Consider the following 18,213-nt stretch of genomic DNA (forward strand, 5'->3'; position numbering starts at 1 on the left):
TGAAATATCGTTAACCAGTCTACTGAAGGAGCTACTTCTGTTTTTCTGTGTTATGTTGTTGCGTATAATATAACAACAAATATTTTGGGCATTTATAAGTCAATAGATTGGAAATTTAGAATCTACTTGCTCCGACCACGCTCTCAAACCGCCAACTACATCCTGGATCATAATGTCAGACTCCACACTTCTTAACGCATCAGCAGCAATCTGAGAGTCGTTTCCCAATCGGCACACGACATATATACGCGATGTTTTTTCTTCGGGAAGATATAGAGCCGGATTGGCTGTTAATTGGTAGAGAGGTACGTCTTGAGAATGACAGTCAGATTGGAATTTGGCGAGGAGATAGGGTGAACCTGTACTTCTAGAACCCGGCAAATTACATATTCCAAACTCTGTTGGCGATCTGACGTCGATAACGCAGACATTTCCATTCGCGTCTATATCGTCCTTTAGGCTCTGTAATATGGCTCAAGATCTTTTACGGTGAATCACAATCTACATTCCTACCTTGACTTTGGCTCGAAAGCCAGGCTTGTCATCTATCAACCCTCTTTCTTCCCAATTTGGCCTCTGGCCACCGCAAAATGCAACATAATCAGTTTCTTCGATTGTTCCAATTTTCGCATCTTCTTCTCCACATGCTGAACATGTCTTTCTTCGAGAACGAAGCTTAACTGCACGATATGCAGGCACTGAAATAGCAGAAAACAAAAACATAGATGCCTTCTGGTCTACGTGAGGATGAGACTCGAAGATCAGAAACTGGAGATTGATCCTGGCGTACCGTGCAACCCTACTATGATTTTAATGGTCTCCAAAGCTTGCATATTTCCTATGATACCTGTTACGGGACCCAATATTCCAGTTTCTTCACAGGTTCCTGTGTTTTCAATAGCTGGAGGTTTGGGGAAAAGACAGCGATAACAAGGACCATCGACGCCAAAGTTATACACACAAAGCTGTCCTTCGTATTTTTGCGCAGCACCACTCACGAGAGGCTTTCCGAGACGAACAGCGGTATCCGAGAGCAAATAGCGAGTCGGCGCATTATCAGTGCAGTCTAAAATTATATCGTAGGACTGTAAAAGAGAGACAGCATTCGAAGAGTGCAGTGCCTCGATTATGACATCGATTTTTATTCTCGAATTCAATCTAATGCATGATTTAATATGAAATCATGGTTTGACAGGTGTACGGGTACGGGCTTACTTGCGGATACTCTGTCCTGCCGAGATGGATTTGTACATGCCCACCGTTTCTTCACTGTGAAGGATCTGCCGTGCGAGATTTGATATTTCAACTTTGTCGTGATCCACGATGCCCAGTCGACCTCAATTTGAACATGTTTGAGCTTCCCGAACCACAGACAGAGGGAGATAGTTCTGTCTCACAGACCTACACCGGCTGCTGCAAGGTATTGCAAAGCAGGGCAACCAAGGCCTCCCGCTCCTACCACGACAACAGAAGCTTGTTGCAGTTTAAGCTGCCCTATATGTGAAGATATTGATTAGTAGCAGCGAGTCCATGTTGCATTAAGAGCTACATACCTGGCAATCCGAAGTTATCTAGTATCATCTGTCTGCCATAACGGCGATATTCGTCCAGGTGAAGACCAGACGTTTCATTGTGGGACATATCGTTAGTAGTGAATCTAATGATGAAGAGGAGGCTGCTAGCTTATAAGTCATTTCTTGCTTGAGTAAGACGTTGATAACTTGAGCTCACTGGGTTACTGTTGTGACTTGGGGGGGTTCTCCTATATGAAAATACCATGCAACTGTTTGCTGTGTCTTGTGCTGCAGGTTCAAGTTGTAGTAGCTATAGCCTATAAACTTCCGCCGAAACAAGTCGAAACAACCTGAAAAGCCTCAACTTCCAGTGAACTAGTGAGGCTGACAGTCACGGTCGTCACCAGGAAAACACTCAAGGAATAAATTGTAATATAGATCAACCGCAGAAAACAACATTCACATATTACTGTAATAATCTCTGGACCTCTACTAGATAATCACTCCACTGGCAAACAGATTGCTTATTCTACATGGCATCACCGAATATCAACGCTCAATCCAGCCCAGGAGGTCCTCAGCATGAAGCCCCACAGTCGGTAGATGGGATGCCGCTCATTCACTCAGGTTCGCAGCTTTCTCGATATCAAAAAACTGAGAAGTTTGTTTCAGTCCTCTCTCCTCACTAGCACGGACGCCACCTGTATTGCCATGGCCAGATATTGGGCGTCTAGCAAAGTGGTCAGTATCATCATACAAGTTCGGCTTTGGGACAGAGTGTCTCAGGGATGGGGACCCAGATACATTTTGGCAGTTAGTTTCCAGTCTCTTCCATACAACTTGGCACTAAAGCATGCAATTCTAGTTCAGACGGACCTCAGCCTCATTTTATAACCATCGAATTTCCTCGTAAAGTTGCAATACAGGTTCGACCTTTCTAGTCATTTTGTTTGTCTTGATTTTACCGTCCTCTTCAGAAAATCAGTATATATCTCAGCTGGCCCCAAGATGATTCATACACCCCGTCCACGTTGGCAATACGTGCAGGGACGGGCCCAAGTGACCTTCAAGATGTCCGCGTAGCCACCCTTGACAAACCTGATGGTTGGATTACGTTTGATGTTTCCTCTGAGCCTGACGAAGATGGCCACACCTTGTGAGTCACACATCCCTTTCAAAGCGGAGGCAGGAGACGAATATTACCCTAGTAAACCAGTGCACGCCTATGTGTTGCAAATTATCGTGGTAGCTAATCATATGAGCGGGAAGGATACTCATATACGAGGTTTGAGAGTTCTCGGTCCGCTTGAGTACGTACATTATTCTTATTCTCTCCATGATCCACCATGATAATTTATTGTCCAGAGATCATGCTTCTGACGGGGACCCGTTCCCTTTCACGTCTCCGCCGTTCAAAATGTATGAAACCATTAGATAACTTCGCCTACATGATTATCCCTGTAATTTAATTCTACATTCATCCCGAGTAACGACATTCAGTACTATTTGGTAGCCTGAAATCCCTTGAACATGTCCTGGAATGAACCAGATAGTTATATATACCTAAGAATACAGGCCATAAATTAAACAAAAATACACCAAAACCCAGGTGCGGATGCTTCAAGATCCCTACCAAATCCACCCACCATTACCGTGGAAAAGTAGGATAATGATTCAAAGATTGCCCGCTGTCCACACGTAGGTGAGAGGGATGCATCTGAGGGGTGGCAGAAGGGCGGCTGATATAATGGTCGGGTTCCTGCACAAGTGAGGTACGAGACGTTGAGCCATTGGGCAAGCTGTACGACGAGTAGTCTCGGGAATAAGGTGACCGATTATTCCACCCATCATGAGACTGAGGAAGACTGGTCTGAGTGAAAGGAGCCTTTACACAATGAACATACGATTAGAATAGGCGCGATATGCATGCATGCACTAGCTCACCTGAAAGGACGGGTACCTTGCAACGTTTGAATATCCTGACCTCTGTGAAGAATATTGTGGATGTTGAGAAGCCTGGAGATGTGACGGGTCTTCTACACTGTGAGTAGGGAGAGTAGTGGAAAATCCACGCTGGTGAGGCTGATAATGTGCAAAGGTAACGGTAGAATGAGACGACTGAGGAACTGGTCTAGAGTTACTAGGGGCAATAGCAGCAACCCGCAAATCGGACTGATGCTGTTCATGATTAGAGTGTCCATTGGGAAAGCCATCAGTGTAGTAACTTGCGCTCCCATAACTTCTTTGTTCACTGAAGCCAGGAAGGAAATATGGTTGATGACCGACAGAACGAGACGGAGGTTTGGATGGAATGCCTTGGAACGGCAGCTGCTGGTCAAACATCGAGGTTTTCGTGCTTAAACTACAACGTTGGCAGACAAACTCTTCCCTGTCCCAATTTCGTTGTTGTCGACCAGCAATGGAATCAGCTTTGTCGTGGCACGATATATGCTGCCACTTGGAACACAAGCCACAGCACATCATTGGAGTACCGTCATCCTTTAACCATTATCCATGACAGCCCTTAGCGTAAAATCAGATGGCTCACCTGATTGATGCCTCGTTTATGACAGACCTCACAATCTAACTCCCACTCTTCTCCCATGGGGGTACGAGAGCCGCTGCCTGGAACACTCAGTAGTCTCGTTGACCTCCTTGTATCCTGGGAAGGTGTAAGGATAACCGATTGAAGGTCAATCTTTCCTCCAGAAATATTGAGGACACCATTGGGTCTATATAGTGACGCTTGAATCAGCGAGCTGAGATATCCATCGTATAACCCTTACCTTGCACCCTCAGAGGTTATTTGTTCTTTGTCTTTCTGTTCCCTTTCTTTCCTGCGCTGCTCGCGGGCATTTTCTCTGCGTTGCCTATCGGCTTCTTCCTTCTGCAAGCGAACTTCTAATCTTCGTGCTCGACTCAATTTCTCCACCTCTTCAGCCTTTCTTTTCGCAGCCATCCGTGCCTCTTCTTTTTCACTTTCTTTTATTGCGATTCGAGAGGACCGCTTTCGATGAACGACGGCTTCTTCTAGCCGGCGCTTGCGCTCAATTTCCTTCCGATGACATATATTAACAACTGCTATCACCAAATGTAACATGTACAACTTACTCTTAATTCGTTTGTAATGACGGGAACGATACCGTGTGCCAGCGTCTTATACAGAACCTTTTCTGAATAATGTGTAGCCTTCTCGAAACGATCTGCGATTCGTTCCCATTCTTGTAATGTAACGCATATCTAGTGCCAATAAAATGTCAATACAAGCAGTGTCATTGTTTCAGTTAATGCTCACTGTTTCCCATTCAATGAAGTTGTTTGGAACCTTGAGGGTTAAATCTTCTGCGTAGTCTATAGGACATACTGTCACACAATCCCTGGGTCTCTCCGTATCGTGATCTGTAACCTCATCCTGAGAAGGTGTTCCCCCACCACCAGCATCATCATCGGGGTCTTCGCTAAGTTCCGTAAGGTCACTAATAGATTCTATGTCGCTCTCTAGGCCAGTCTTCGGCACCTTCCCTGCGAACCCATTAGATGTCGCTTTTCTGTCAGATGTCGAGCCTTTGGGAGCTGAGTCCCCAAGGAGCCACTCCTGAGGTATCTCCTGCCATTCTTCCTCAGCTATTGCACCTCGTAACCTTGCACTAAGTCTAGTTCCAACCGGCTTCCTTGGACTAGACGTGGTAATGACTGGTGAATCATGTTGCTTACGGCTATGTTGTAACATTTGTTGTTGGAACTCGGCCAGCTCTTTGGCCTGCGCATCTAGCTTCTGATTGGCACGCGCCTTAGCAGCTCGGCCACCCCTTGCGCCAGTTGGAACAAAATCAATGAGTGTTCTAGGACGACCTAATTGTGCATTACGCTTGCTTGAAGGAGCATCTTCGTCCGGATCAATATCCCCACGCTGGCGCTTCTTAGACCGCTGCGAGCCTTTTGAGATGGTTAACGAACCAAGTCGTGCAATACTGTTACTTTTGGCACCGCGCTTTCGTTTTGAGTTTGCTCTCGGAGGTTCACGTTGAATCCACAATCGATCAGCTAAAAACGCGACATTTAGGCACGACCGAAAATATTAATACAGCCGCGAAGGAATACATACCTCCGATCAACCAGTAAGCATTCTTTTGGGAATCGTATCCAATCGGTTCAATACGCTAAAGAAATAAGCATTCGTAAGTGGATGAAACCGAGACAAATGCAAAAGGCACAACAACCCACCCATTGGGCTGTTTCATCGTCATCTTTCATCAACGTACGCAACCGATGGGGATTCTGAAACTGCCATTCCATGAGCGTATGCATGGACTCGAGTTTCGTGAGCATTGGAAGGTCAAGCCAATTTTTTGAGTCTTCTGTAGGTAACTCGTTTGGTTGTACTGGTGAACTAGGACCTTCCTCTTCTTGGACTCCTGGAGCGTCCAGCGGGTCCTCTGTTGTGTATTTAGTGATACATGCTTGGTCCAGTGCATATGCACTTGTTTCGTCCCCCTTTTCATCTGCCAGATTCCCGCTGGGACCAAAGTCGGGAGCTGCTGATGTCCTGGACGATTGAGGATTGTTCGCAGAAGGGTCCAGCTCAATGGGGCCGATCGGATTGCTATCTGGGTCTCGTTTGTTGTACTGTTTTCGTAAAGCTGTCTGCCAATTATCGAGGCTGCCAAGAGAAAGACCGTGAATAAAAAGGTAAACAGGAAAGTTTGAGCTCACGATATTTTTCTATCTTGAGTTAGGGTGTAGAGTAATCTGTGCATGATACGAGGTAGCACAGAATTAGTTGCGCAGGTCAGATCATCCTCGATGTCCTACAACGAAGTTAGGTGTGAGTGGAGAGTATAAAATATGAGGTGGGGGGATAGACACATCCCGCGGTATCTGTGGGTGACAGGAGGGAAACGGAGGTTGCATAAAGATACTAACCGTCACAGTGACCTCACTCAACGCAAACAGGGAGCTGAAGGTGGAGAAAAACTGGCTGAAGGCAGCCCATTTCCACTGGCGACGGAGCTCCTGGAGCTCGGGAGAAAGAGACTGGGCAGAGGTAGAATAGGCGGGTGATGCAGCACGGGGCGTTGAGGAAGATGCAGCAGTACGAGCTGAGGTGCGGCGAGGCATACGCGCAGCTCCTTATAAGACTTTATAAAAAGGTCGGAGATCCGGCAGGTGTTCTGCGTTGGGTCTCTAGCAAATGATTGCACTGAAATGCACAACGAGGGCGATATCGCAGCAGACAACAGTGCGCAGTGTCGTCGTCGCCAGAAAAGACAGTGAGAACACAGGTGCGGGCGTCGTCGTCGTCGTCAACAGTGACCAAGGCCAAAACGAGTTGAGGAAGACTAATGCAAAACAGAGCCACCAAACAGCTGTGTATTATGTAATATTATTTGCGTATTATTTCGACATTAATTATTCCCACTACCCATCTCTTGACCAGCTTCGCCCTTCTGTCTTTTCCTCATCCTTGCCTTGGTTGTGCGGGACAGCCGTCGCATGGCCGGCGTCTGGTACCTGCAAACATCATGCCATTTAGCCAGACTCGGTGCCTGTAAACGCCAGATATCTCCTACGTGACGCTTTGGTCCGCTGAACCCGGAAGAGCTCGTCTGCTCAGCGTGATCTTCATGTATGGTTGTAGTCTCTCTTCATCGTCCCCCCGTTCCGCATCTTCGACATATCCCAGACGGTTGTATTGGTGCAGACCTGATAAACTGCTTGAAATGTCCAAGATCTTCATATATTCCCTTTTGATAATTTCAACCACCGTGATAAGACGTGGCATCACTAGACTGCCTGGAGGTGTATACAGCATCAATGCATCCTCGGGATTCTTCTGTTCAATCTGATCAGCGTTCATGTCCACATGTTATTGAGCAGAGATCAACAACCTCAAAAAACTCGAGGGCAAAGTTTACCCAATAACGTATCTTCCCTTGCCTTGTTATGCGAATGGTGTTCTTCGGTTCAACATTATCTGCCATGTCGCTCATCGCATCTACTGTAGAGTTTCGGCCTCGTCACAAACTAACTGCGACAATGTAAATTATCACAGGTTCAACTTGGCTTGTGACAGGTGACCTCAAGGTGACCTCACTGTGATTAGTTGTCGGCCGTGACAAGATAGCTACAGTGCCTTTCCTTTTGATTATTCGCACTATTACTGTCATCAGACTCATCAAGGATCTTGAATAACACTACTTCTGGACGCGTAAAAATGCCCCATCATCATCACGATAATTGTAGCCATGAGGGTCACGACCACGACCACAGTTCTTCGGACTCAACTGGGCCAAATGATAACTTGTTCACTCACATCGATCGGTCGAACGTAGTTGCTTTGAATGCAGGGGGACAAGGCTCTGAAATCATAAAACCATGGGATAAGCGTCTAGATGAAGAAGTGGTACGCTTGATATCTCCCTCATTTCTTAAGTTTACTTCCGAGCGTTGACAATCGCATAGTTTCTGGAATCCGATTCAGACGATCAACTGTAAGGTCCCTATTAGCATAGGCTTGGGTTATTACAGTGAGACTGAGGCCTTTTCATTCTATTATCTGAGAATATTGCGTGTACCTTTCACGGGTGCTGTCAGGCTTCGGTCTTTACTCCTGAAGACAGGTCCAGGTGATCAAACACCCACCAAAGTGGCTTTGGTATGTCATACGTGTCATGTCTTATGTCTTATCGCTGCCTAGTACCTTGGTGTTTGCGTCCGTGTGATTCCGGCTGACAGTTGCATGCTCTCAGTTTGCCAATGAACAAAGCTTGGATTTCGACGATGTAAACGATAAGTCTCCCACTCAAGAGTTCGACATAGCGCAAGGAAGAGAAGTAGGTGAATATGCTGTTAAGTAAGTTTTATCCTTCTTTATCATGCCTACAGTTTACCCCGAGATACTTTCTCCTTCTCTACATGCAGAAACATTACCTTTAGTTACTGATCGTTTGCGAAACCTGTTGCTACAGAACTGCAAAATTCTCTACCTTATCTGGTATCACCCTATTTTTCCCTGCAGCGCAGGGTGCGGACAACACCCGAATATACTTTGTGGGCTTCTTGGGCCATTGGTCCGAGGTAATTGACTGTATCGCCCTTTTCTGCTCAACTCCTTATGCGTAGTCTTTTAGCGCAAGAATAACCCATTTATCACGGTATATGAAGCGCAAGCCAATCTTGCCGATCACGAAAAAATTCAAGGGACAGAGGGCAATTTTAGCACCTCACAATCGTAGTGTACCGCGCAAAATGCCGTTTTGACAGTCATATAGTGTCGCGAATCACACCTGCTGTTTAGTTGTTCAAGACACAGAACCAGATAAAAGGATATTTCAAATATGTGGCCCTTTATGATTGTCTACCATAGTGTGTCCCTCTCATGCCCACAGCCAAAATATGTACCATAATATCACCTCAACTGGGCTTAGCATTTTGCGAACCTTCTGCGCTACGCTGCATGAACGATTGCAGGATCTCGGAACTCAGGTTTCCCATTCCTCCGTGCGCACCAGTAACTCCTGATCCTTGGGCGACACCAGAAGAGGGATTCCCTCCCTGGAACAGTATAAGAATTTCAGTTCTAAGAACGATGAAAGCGGCAAAGAAGACACTTACAAACATACTAAAACTATTCCCAGAGTGCGCGGGGTTGAGATACGGACTCATGTTTGGCATGTTTAGGCCAGACAATTCTTGAAGCTGCTGACGTTGCTGTTGTTGAGGTGCTTGCAATGCTTGCGATTGTTGCTGTTGGCGCATTTGTTGCTGTTGCTTTGCAGCAAAGTGTGCCAAAAAAGCACCGCGTTTTGTTGAATCCAATGTTTGTAGCCGAGCTACCAAATTAGCTGGAAGATTGATACCACCAATGGATATAGTATTTGCTGGCTTAGGCGCTTCAGGTACACTGCCCTTTGGCAACTCTGGTACACCTGTTGGAAACACAGCACCTAGTAAACCATTACTGATGGAAAATATAACAAGATTGTTTGACAGTGATCCTTGAGGATTTTGCCAAGCCGCTAATGCATACTAGAGAATCCTCAGCCGAGAACTGAAAAATATCCAAAACAAAGAAACATACCACGTGGCTCTCAATCAGTAGTTGGTTTAAGGCCATCAGATGCTGTTCGTTCACTTTTGAATCAATACTTCGAGGATGAGGTTTAAATTGGACCAATGCTGGTCTGTGGCGGCTTATCCAATTCTGAATTTCAGTTGGAGTGGCTGCCAATTCCTTGGCTGGTGTTAATTTCAGGGTCCTTGGCCAACTTTCTGCACGTCTAAAAAATGGCTTTCTCTAAGATGTAACGAAATTATAACTCTTAAAAAACGCACATATCACCGTTGGGGAATGCCTTAACTTCCGCGCGCAATTCTTTCGATCCTTGTGCGCTTGGGTGTTGACCTGACCATATCAAAGTGCCTTGCCACGCTTCGGGACTAGCACTTTGTGAAAGCTGACCCGTATTTGAAGTCTGATGGGTTGGGGGATGTGAGGACACGGCAAGACTTTGGGGTCTGATACCCTTCTGATCAAGGAGCTTCTGCATTTGGGCGGCTACATCTGGCGGAATCTGCATATTCGTATTCCCTTGAGAAGAGCCAGAGCCACCTGGACCCGGACGAATTAGCTGCATAAGGGTTTGTGGATCAGAAATAATCGGTTTAGACTCGCTTGCAGCAGGCACAGTAGTCGTTGCGTCTGTGACGGGATTGGATGGTAGCTGCGTTTGTGACGGTAAAGGATTTGACGTCTGAGTAGTCCTAGAAGGGGCGGCTATATTTACCGCGTCTGTTGAGGAAACTTGCGGTTCATTGTTTTCCTGGTCTGTTGCTTGCGCTTGCGTCCCCGCCGAAGCTTGCCTGGAAGCCTGTAGCTGTTTCATATGTTCCATTAGGAACTTCTTGATTTGGAACGAGGCTTGCGATTTGACTATTCTCTCTTTCTGTAATTTTTCTACCAGTTGGGTTTGGCCGGCAGCTGATGCAGTAGATGCTTGCTTTTCTAATGCCTGAACTTCTGATTCATACCGACGCACGCGCTCCATCATCAGGAGTAAATGAGGCTGCGATTGGCCGGTAGTAGATGCGTTCGAAGGGGCCGTTGTTCTGGAAGTCGAGGGCTGCGATGGCAGGGTGGGGTGCAGGGGTTGATGACTCACCGGTAGAGCCTGGACTAGGTGTGGAGGCATGACTGGTTGCTGGGCAGGCACACTAGTGGGAGGCTGAAGAATCTGAGGCGTTGGGTGCTGTTGTTTCAGAGCAGGAGAATGAGCAGGAGCAGCTGCCGTTGACAAAGTAGGGCTTGGTTTCGGTGACTGGCCATTAAAAGAGTGTGAAGGTTTGTGACGCTTCGACTCTGGGCTACGCTCATTGAGTTGCACGTCACTGCTGCGCTTGACAGCTTTACAAGAATCAGAAATGCAAGAAGCGAGGAACACTTCAAAAAACAAACCAGATCTTTGTTGCATAGGAAATCCTGTCAAATATAGTGTGTGCTGTGGCCGGACTGCGAACCAAGGCTGTTGCATACTTCCACCGGCGACCTGTAATCGTGAATTCAGCACTTTGAGAAGCATAGTTTTCGGTAACAAAAAACATGACAAACCGCGGATTGTAGCTCCTGAAACCTAGGGATTTGTCGCAAGCTAATCAAACTGAAGTGTATCTTCCTCTATAGAAAATCAAGCAATATAATGGCTCAGAGAACCTACGCACCCTGGCTGAAAGGATTGCGACGAACCTTTTTTAGCTCAGAGGGCATAGTCTCCCAAGACACCGAATCAAGATGGGAGAGCATGTTCCATTGGGGCCGCTGTGCATTATCTGCGGGCGAAGCTGCGACATGTACTAGGTGACATATCAGAGATCGGATGGCATTGTGAGCATTCTGTGGAGGGTTGATTGATGCAGTACTCGAGGATTTAAGAATGTCGAACAACTAGAGAGGGAATCCCGATGGAGTAAATGCGGCGAGGTAGTGTGAATGAGAGCGTATTGAGTACCTCGATCGCTGCTACCAATCCTTCCAAGGCAGACATCCCTCTACTTCCACCAGAATTTGTCTGGCCGATACCCAGATTTTCAGGTTGTTCGTATAGTTCTTTAGTGATAGGTTTGATAAGAGAGAAGAACCGCTTGGATAGTAAAGGCGAAGGCCGACTATCTGCTACGGCGTACGTTACGAACGCTATACGAAACTAGACAGATAATTCAAGGTTACTTGAAAAAACAATCTGAAAGTAAAATTATCCTTACTTGATGATTTGCATGAATCTCGTTTAAACGCTTGAGTAAGGGAGATATGTATTCAGCGAGGACACATGGCCATTCTGCGGCGAGTAAAAGAGAAGAGTCGACGACGACGGTTACAGCGACAACATCGAGAGTGGTCTCAGACATTTGTTTGAAAGAGACTTATGGGATAATTACTGTGCGCTACAGGGGTTACAACATAATACAAGCCAAGACAAGACAGCGAAGCGTGACGCGCATCCTTGCGGTCCTTACGGCAGACAGCCAGTAAGATCTGGATCAATACCCTTAATCTGCTCTCATTCGGACTCATAAGCTTCTAAAAGCTCTACAAAACTACCTGTATTGCTGAGAAGAGTAAACTAATAACGAGCAATGCGTCGTGCCAAGTCATGATAATAAAACAGATAAACAAAGATCGTCCAAGTCCATGCAGATAACGTTTACACAGTCCATGCCCTAATACCGAAAACGCTGCAATCAAACTAGTACCAGCCCTGCTACTATGCTCATCAGGGTGCCGAGCATGACGCCGAACCATCCACCAGAAAGCTGCCAAGATACCCGAGCACTAGATTGAGCTGGTAGCGTATTGGTGCCAACCAAGCCCAGCCACGAGCTATAGTCCAGAATTGTGCCTGTTGTCGTTGGCGTTGGAAGGACTGATTCAGGCCCTGTGGGAATAAACGTGCCAAGAAGAGTCTCAGTATTGCCATCTGCATCGGTCGTGGTGTATGTGTAGGGCGTGGGACCGCCAACTTGGGCTTGCGTCGGTGCAGGTTGCCCGACGGGACCCTGTTGCTGGGCTGCGGTGGTAGTAGTGGTAAGAGCAGCGGTAGACGTAGGTGTTGTTGCCAGGAGTGGCGTCGTGCTGCTAGTCGGTGAGGAGATGGCGCCAGTACCCGTCAGAGTCCGCCTGTTGAGAAATACTCAGATCAATCCGGTCATGGACGACTGAACAAGAATACATGCTCACAATATTTCTGTAGTGGGCAAACCAAGCGCTGGATCTATAGTCACAACCTCAACGACCGTATAACCCGCACTAGATGAGGGTAAGGCTTGCATGAAACAAAACAGGATCTTGTTGTAACTTACCCATCAACAACTGTGGCTGTTTGAGCCTGAACCCAGCTCGCCCACAGGACGATGGCAGACCAGAAAACCTTTCTCATACTAGCGTTGAGATATTGAAGCGGTGTAGGGCTGGTAGAGCGAGGTTACTTGGGATAGCCGCAGCAGGTGGAGTGCTAGTGCGTGTCCGTAGGAAAAACAACGACAATAATAATAAATACCTCCGCAAGGCGCATCTCGGCATCTCTCCGTGGGAATGTATTTCTACTATTTCAGCAGATATTTTTATACTCCGCTTGAGTCTTTAGTTTTTTTTTGGGATGATAGATCGATTTCTGCTGCTGCATCGCGTTGTCGCGCATCCATCTCAAAAGTTTGTTACAAGGTCTTTTTTTGTCTCGTCAAGACTAGATATAAAGAAAAGAATGCCACCAAAGAAGGCTCCCGCTCAGGAAAAGAAAGTTCTTCTTGGCCGTCCTAGCAATAACCTCAAGATCGGTATCGTAGGTTTGTTCTATTATGAATACATATATATTCTTGAGCTGATCGCGCCATATTTCCCTGGCAGGACTGCCCAACGTTGGAAAATCGTCGTTTTTTAATGCCTTGTCAAACACAGGTAATTAATCAGCCGTTTACCGTCCTGTCACCACCAATCTTCTTCTTCACTATATAGACTTGGGCAAAGCAGCGAATTTTCCGTACGCGACTATAAACCCGGAAGAGGCACGTATACCTGTACCCGATGTTCGCTTTGAATGGCTCTGCGATCTGTATAAACCCGCCTCCCGTGTTCCAGCTTTCCTTACATGTATAGACATCGCTGGTCTCACCGCTGTACGTGACAAAGTTCTCTCAGACATACGTTTTTATATATAATTGTCCTTAGGGTGCTTCCACAGGTGCAGGTCTTGGAAATGCGTTTCTGTCTCACGTTCGCGCCGTGGACGGTATATTCCAAGTCGTGCGGGCCTTTGACGATGCAGAAGTAATTCACGTCGAGGGTGACGTAGACCCACTTCGTGATATGGAGATCATCCAGACAGAGTTACGATTGAAGGACATCGAATGGGTAGAAAAACACTTGGACAATCTCAAGAGAACCGGTCGTTCTCTTGGGAGTAACAGTTTGGCCGATAAGGCGAAGAAGGAAGAAATCGTACGCTAATAGCTTGCTTTCGCTGTGTGCATTTGCAAACTCACCAGTTAAGGCTACAGTCGAAAAGGTTTTGAAGACTTTGACAGTTGACAACAAAGATGTACGCAAGGGAGAGTGGTCTAATAAAGAGGCGAGTATTTTGTTACGCTCGCTTAACCTTCCTGCATAATGTGGGCCAACACTTTCATGATGAAAAAGAGCGATACGCTCGATAACCCAGCTCGTCGAGGAGGGAGTAACGCCCCATATTCCTTTGAGATAATATACATATCTGATTATATCTTCTCTTCACAAGTTTGATTTATTTGCTTGAATAATCAACTAAACTCTTTGTTTTGCAGGTGATTAAAAACTTTGGATTATCTTTTTTACGACGAAAAAGAGCAGTATGCTCGATAACCCAGCTCGTCGAGGAGGGAGTAACGCCCCACATTCCTTTGAGATCATTTAACATATCTGACCCCATTCAATTAATTTGTCTGCTTAAGTCACCAGCTAATATACTTTTTTGCAGGTGATTTTCATTCTAATTTAGATTATCTTTTACGCGATGAAAAAGAGCAACCTGCTCGATAACCCAGCTCGTCGAGGCGGGAGTAACGCCCCAAAGCCTTTGAGATTATTTTTTCTCTGACTCAATTATTCATCCTTGTTGAGGTAAACCTGACATACTTTTCGTTCAGATTGAAGTCGTCAATAGCTTGTCGCTCTTAACTGCCAAACCTGTGACTTATCTCGTGAATCTCAGCGAGAAGGATTATATCAGGAAGAAGAATAAATGGTGCGTGTATTCCCGTTATTTTATACTTCGCTCTCAATTTTAATATGAAATTGGACAGGCTAGCCAAGATCAAGGGATGGATTGATGTTCATAATCCCGGGGATCCCCTCATTCCGTTTTCCGTCTCCTTGGAAGAGCGTCTGGCTCGAATGTCGCCCGAGGAGAAAGAAGAAACACAGAAAGAAATCGGGGCTCAGACCGGACTGGGAAAGATCACTCAAGCTGGTTACGCCAGCCTCGATGTTTGTAACGCTCCTTGATTACGGGCTCAATTGGTTAATGCTCTTTGTACAATAGCTCATTCGGTACTTCACATGTGGTCCAGATGAAGTTCGAGCCTGGACCATTAGGAGAGGAACTAAAGCGCCACAAGCCGCTGGTGTCATTCAGTTCGTACTAGTAATAAAATCTTGTGTTTGCCGGTCATTTTTAATATATTGTTATCGTAGCTCCGACTTCGAAAACAAGTTTGTCTGTGGGGAAATCATGGGTTATGAGGATTTGAAAGAGCACGGTAGTGAAACTGCCGTCAAAGCAGCTGGCAAACTCAGACAGCAGGGCAAGCCGTATGAGAGTAAGTTATTTCTTTGCTAGATTTTTAGGTATTCTGATTTCGTTCGTAGTGATTGATGGAGATATTGCCTACTGGAAGAGTGGAGCATAAGATAGCTTGCTGTCATTGTACACTATAGGGGATGTGTATGTTGCAGTTCAAGTTACAGTTTGTATACCAACAGAAGTAAAACGACAATGTGTTTAACAATGATACAAATAAGTGGATGGTATTATGCTCTTGATCGGAAGCTCAAAGACAGTCTAAAACAAGGAATTGATTATGCCACTGCCAACAGCGGAACCTGTTATAGAAAATAATGAACAGGCGGTGCAAATGATGAGCGAACGTAACATACCAGCACCAAATCCAACACCACCAGCAGCCGATTGTGCCATCTTCATATTGATTAGACTCAGAAAATATGTTGAAAAGTGCACCTCCCCGCACTTACGGTGTTACCTAGTCCACCAAACCTACTCTTCTTGGGAGGTTCTTGCTGTGGTGCAGGTTCGATGGCATTGAGAGGTGCCGTCGGAGCCATATATGGGTTATATGCTGTGGGTTGGGGGGCAGCTGGTGGAGGTTGATAGCCATAATACCCGCTCGGAGGAGGACCAGATGGCGGAGCGTAAGAAGGAGGACCGGAAGGAGCAGGTGAAGAGTACTTTGGCTGGTAAGGAGAAGCTGATCGGGGAACCTCAGGGAAGGCAGGAGGCGGTGGAGCAGTGTTTTTCATTTTCTCCACGTAGTTAGAAGGGAACAGTCCTTGCTTGCCGTTGTGTCGACCAGTCCACCAATCTGTATTTGTTTCAGCGACGATTTCAATGACGTCTCCAGCCTTGAACATCAGATCATCTGGGTCCTGTTAACGGAGGTTGAGATGATAGCATGATAGTAGGCCAAAAGAGGTGACACACTTCACTTTCCCAGTCCCATATCGCTCGAGCTTCTGCCTTGCGTTGAGTAGGAGACGGCACACGGCGACCCAGGTTACGGTTGGGTGCTGGTGCTGGGAGGAGAGACATAGTTTGTGCCTTATCTGTCAAAGCTGCCACTGACGAGGTAGTAGGCAACTTGAAAAGGATTTCTCTGCCTGCCGACTCCGATATATGTTTCTGTGCCATTAGGAATTCAATATTCTGCCTCGTTTGAGAGACAATATAGTCGAGAACGGCGGATGTATCATTTTGAGAGTTGAAGGCCATTTGGACGAAGTATCTATGGAGAATATAGAGAAAGAGAAACGGTTGAAGCGCAGTTAGGGCTAGTATTTATTGGAACTGGTATTGCAGTGCAGCGCTGGGATGAATCTCGGCTTCACGGCTCCAAACTCGCTTTTGGCAGTTGTGGCGCGAAACGCGAGCTGCTCATTCACGTCCAACCGTCAGTTATCCTCATTCCATCCTTTTCTGTTGTTCTCACTTTCACTTCGTGCTGTCGAACACGACAACCGGAAAAGACATGAATGTCAGCCAGCTCCAACCGTCCGTAGCACCTCCACTCCATACAACTTCAGGCGAAGCTTCAGAAAAGGATGCAGACGTACGCATATCATTTGGTTATAATAACCTCTCTCTAACTTGTCAAACAGTTCCTTGCTCTCCGCCTTTTGAATAAGCGCGCACGGGTCAGACTTTCCCCAGAGCCCATTGATCTGACGCCTTTACCGGGCAAAGGTCATTTGTTCACTGTAGCAAATTCACGAGGCTGGTTCGCAGCAATCATTAGAGATTCAACATCCGGAGCTTGTACGTGTCAAAGACATACAGAATGTCCTGCCATTCTTAAAACAAATACCCTCAGCCCTGATTCTTTCCCCTCTCGCTGATCTGCGAAATGCATTCTCGGCTGCCACCGCAGAAAATGATCAAGCAGTGTTCAGCCCACAGAGAAAGGTTCCTCTGGATACTGCCTGCCCGAACATGATCAGCTTCGCGTCTCGCGATAGTCGGCTTTTGATTGGACTCACCCAAGGCTCGATTCTAGTGTTTAACACAGATGACATATTCTCTGCAGGAGAAGGACCAATCAGTCCACTACACAACTTTCCATCTACTTCATCTTCTGCGCCTGCGTCTGTATTGCCTAACCCGAGCGACCTGCCAGAGTTGGTTGCTGTTTTATGGGAACCTAGTAACAATTCAACAGCATTGCTAGTGGAAGTTTTGGATGTTCGAAATATGCAATCGGTTGGCGGTTGGCAAAGTGGTAACTCCCCAGATACGACTCCCACTTCTTGTACGCTTTCCTCACCGACCCGTTGGATCTCAGCTGACTTCTTTCACAAGTATCATGGTCTCCAAAGGGGAAACAGCTAGCAATCGGGCTTCAGAGTGGAAATATTCTTACCTTCAGTCCAACTTTGACGTCTTCTCCCAAGTCTATCATTCCACGACCTCCGTCAGCCAGTAATTTCAGTGTTATTTCAAATACATGGCTAGCCAATCCCTCATTTCATGCAATATATGCACCTCAGGGTCCACCGAATGTTGAAGCTGAGCAATCACATTTTATAGTTTCTTCAGATTCTAAAGCCAGCACCGCACACGACGTCAAATTGAATGACCCTTATATGCCGTTTCCTGGCCTGCGCCCGCCGGGTGCTTTTCTGCTAGTTTTAAAGAACTGGGATCCCGCCAGGATTTTGTTATTCATAGGCAATAGCTGTTCTTCGGATATTGGCGCCATTGGTAACATCGCCGACGAAACTGGAGAAGCCTGGTGTAATCTATCCCTCGAAGAAACGTCCACGCCAAGCTTGCCCTTAGACAAAGATATGAACGATACCGTGCTCATTGGACTAGAGCTGGACTTGACCTGCAGATCATCCTATCGTCATACTAATGCCTCGGGGGAAGGTGTTGATTTACCACCT

General features: G+C 46.4%; 8 protein-coding genes across 8 annotated transcripts; 3 read left to right on the forward strand and 5 right to left on the reverse strand.

Moving 5' to 3' along the window:
* Positions 1-6: 6 nt before the first annotated feature.
* SERLADRAFT_468170 (uncharacterized protein) lies at positions 7-1,916 on the reverse strand (the record flags this gene model as incomplete). The annotated part of the gene is made up of 8 exons (XM_007318565.1): positions 7-311; positions 366-462; positions 514-737; positions 791-1,158; positions 1,216-1,336; positions 1,402-1,494; positions 1,554-1,678; positions 1,732-1,916. 7 exons carry the CDS (start codon positions 1,639-1,641, stop codon positions 100-102), a joined length of 1,203 nt encoding a protein of 400 aa, XP_007318627.1.
* A 131-nt stretch (positions 1,917-2,047) lies between these two features.
* SERLADRAFT_438236 (uncharacterized protein) lies at positions 2,048-2,952 on the forward strand (the record flags this gene model as incomplete). The annotated part of the gene is made up of 6 exons (XM_007318566.1): positions 2,048-2,141; positions 2,204-2,327; positions 2,380-2,440; positions 2,492-2,670; positions 2,723-2,824; positions 2,880-2,952. The coding sequence occupies 6 exons, from the start codon at positions 2,048-2,050 to the stop codon at positions 2,950-2,952; spliced, it is 633 nt and encodes a 210-aa protein (XP_007318628.1).
* Positions 2,953-3,162: 210 nt separating this feature from the next.
* On the reverse strand, positions 3,163-6,632 carry SERLADRAFT_438237 (uncharacterized protein; the record flags this gene model as incomplete). Its single annotated transcript, XM_007318567.1, has 10 exons — positions 3,163-3,399; positions 3,459-4,013; positions 4,063-4,246; positions 4,301-4,569; positions 4,626-4,754; positions 4,810-5,558; positions 5,620-5,674; positions 5,739-6,174; positions 6,228-6,322; positions 6,438-6,632. The coding sequence occupies 10 exons, from the start codon at positions 6,630-6,632 to the stop codon at positions 3,163-3,165; spliced, it is 2,904 nt and encodes a 967-aa protein (XP_007318629.1).
* Positions 6,633-6,865: 233 nt separating this feature from the next.
* Positions 6,866-7,584, reverse strand: SERLADRAFT_468180 (uncharacterized protein; the record flags this gene model as incomplete). Its single annotated transcript, XM_007318568.1, has 3 exons — positions 6,866-7,025; positions 7,085-7,347; positions 7,403-7,584. The coding sequence occupies 3 exons, from the start codon at positions 7,502-7,504 to the stop codon at positions 6,920-6,922; spliced, it is 471 nt and encodes a 156-aa protein (XP_007318630.1).
* Positions 7,585-7,640: 56 nt separating this feature from the next.
* On the forward strand, positions 7,641-9,068 carry SERLADRAFT_468183 (uncharacterized protein; the record flags this gene model as incomplete). The annotated part of the gene is made up of 6 exons (XM_007318569.1): positions 7,641-7,917; positions 7,977-8,005; positions 8,076-8,169; positions 8,264-8,367; positions 8,483-8,591; positions 8,645-9,068. 6 exons carry the CDS (start codon positions 7,729-7,731, stop codon positions 8,747-8,749), a joined length of 630 nt encoding a protein of 209 aa, XP_007318631.1.
* Positions 9,069-9,724: 656 nt separating this feature from the next.
* Positions 9,725-10,359, reverse strand: SERLADRAFT_468186 (uncharacterized protein; the record flags this gene model as incomplete). The annotated part of the gene is made up of 2 exons (XM_007318570.1): positions 9,725-9,785; positions 9,945-10,359. The coding sequence occupies 2 exons, from the start codon at positions 10,148-10,150 to the stop codon at positions 9,725-9,727; spliced, it is 267 nt and encodes an 88-aa protein (XP_007318632.1).
* Positions 10,360-12,092: 1,733 nt separating this feature from the next.
* SERLADRAFT_449380 (uncharacterized protein) lies at positions 12,093-13,076 on the reverse strand (the record flags this gene model as incomplete). The annotated part of the gene is made up of 3 exons (XM_007318571.1): positions 12,093-12,684; positions 12,745-12,813; positions 12,867-13,076. 3 exons carry the CDS (start codon positions 12,941-12,943, stop codon positions 12,249-12,251), a joined length of 582 nt encoding a protein of 193 aa, XP_007318633.1.
* A 96-nt stretch (positions 13,077-13,172) lies between these two features.
* On the forward strand, positions 13,173-16,569 carry SERLADRAFT_468188 (uncharacterized protein; the record flags this gene model as incomplete). The annotated part of the gene is made up of 12 exons (XM_007318572.1): positions 13,173-13,349; positions 13,411-13,461; positions 13,519-13,679; positions 13,732-14,001; positions 14,054-14,131; positions 14,685-14,782; positions 14,841-15,024; positions 15,080-15,171; positions 15,232-15,356; positions 15,406-15,639; positions 15,694-16,183; positions 16,255-16,569. The coding sequence occupies 10 exons, from the start codon at positions 13,268-13,270 to the stop codon at positions 15,444-15,446; spliced, it is 1,182 nt and encodes a 393-aa protein (XP_007318634.1).
* Positions 16,570-18,213: the final 1,644 nt, after the last annotated feature.

This window comes from Serpula lacrymans, assembly GCF_000218685.1.
Source record: "Serpula lacrymans var. lacrymans S7.9 unplaced genomic scaffold SERLAscaffold_7, whole genome shotgun sequence".
Taxonomy (NCBI): Eukaryota; Fungi; Basidiomycota; class Agaricomycetes; order Boletales; family Serpulaceae; genus Serpula; species Serpula lacrymans.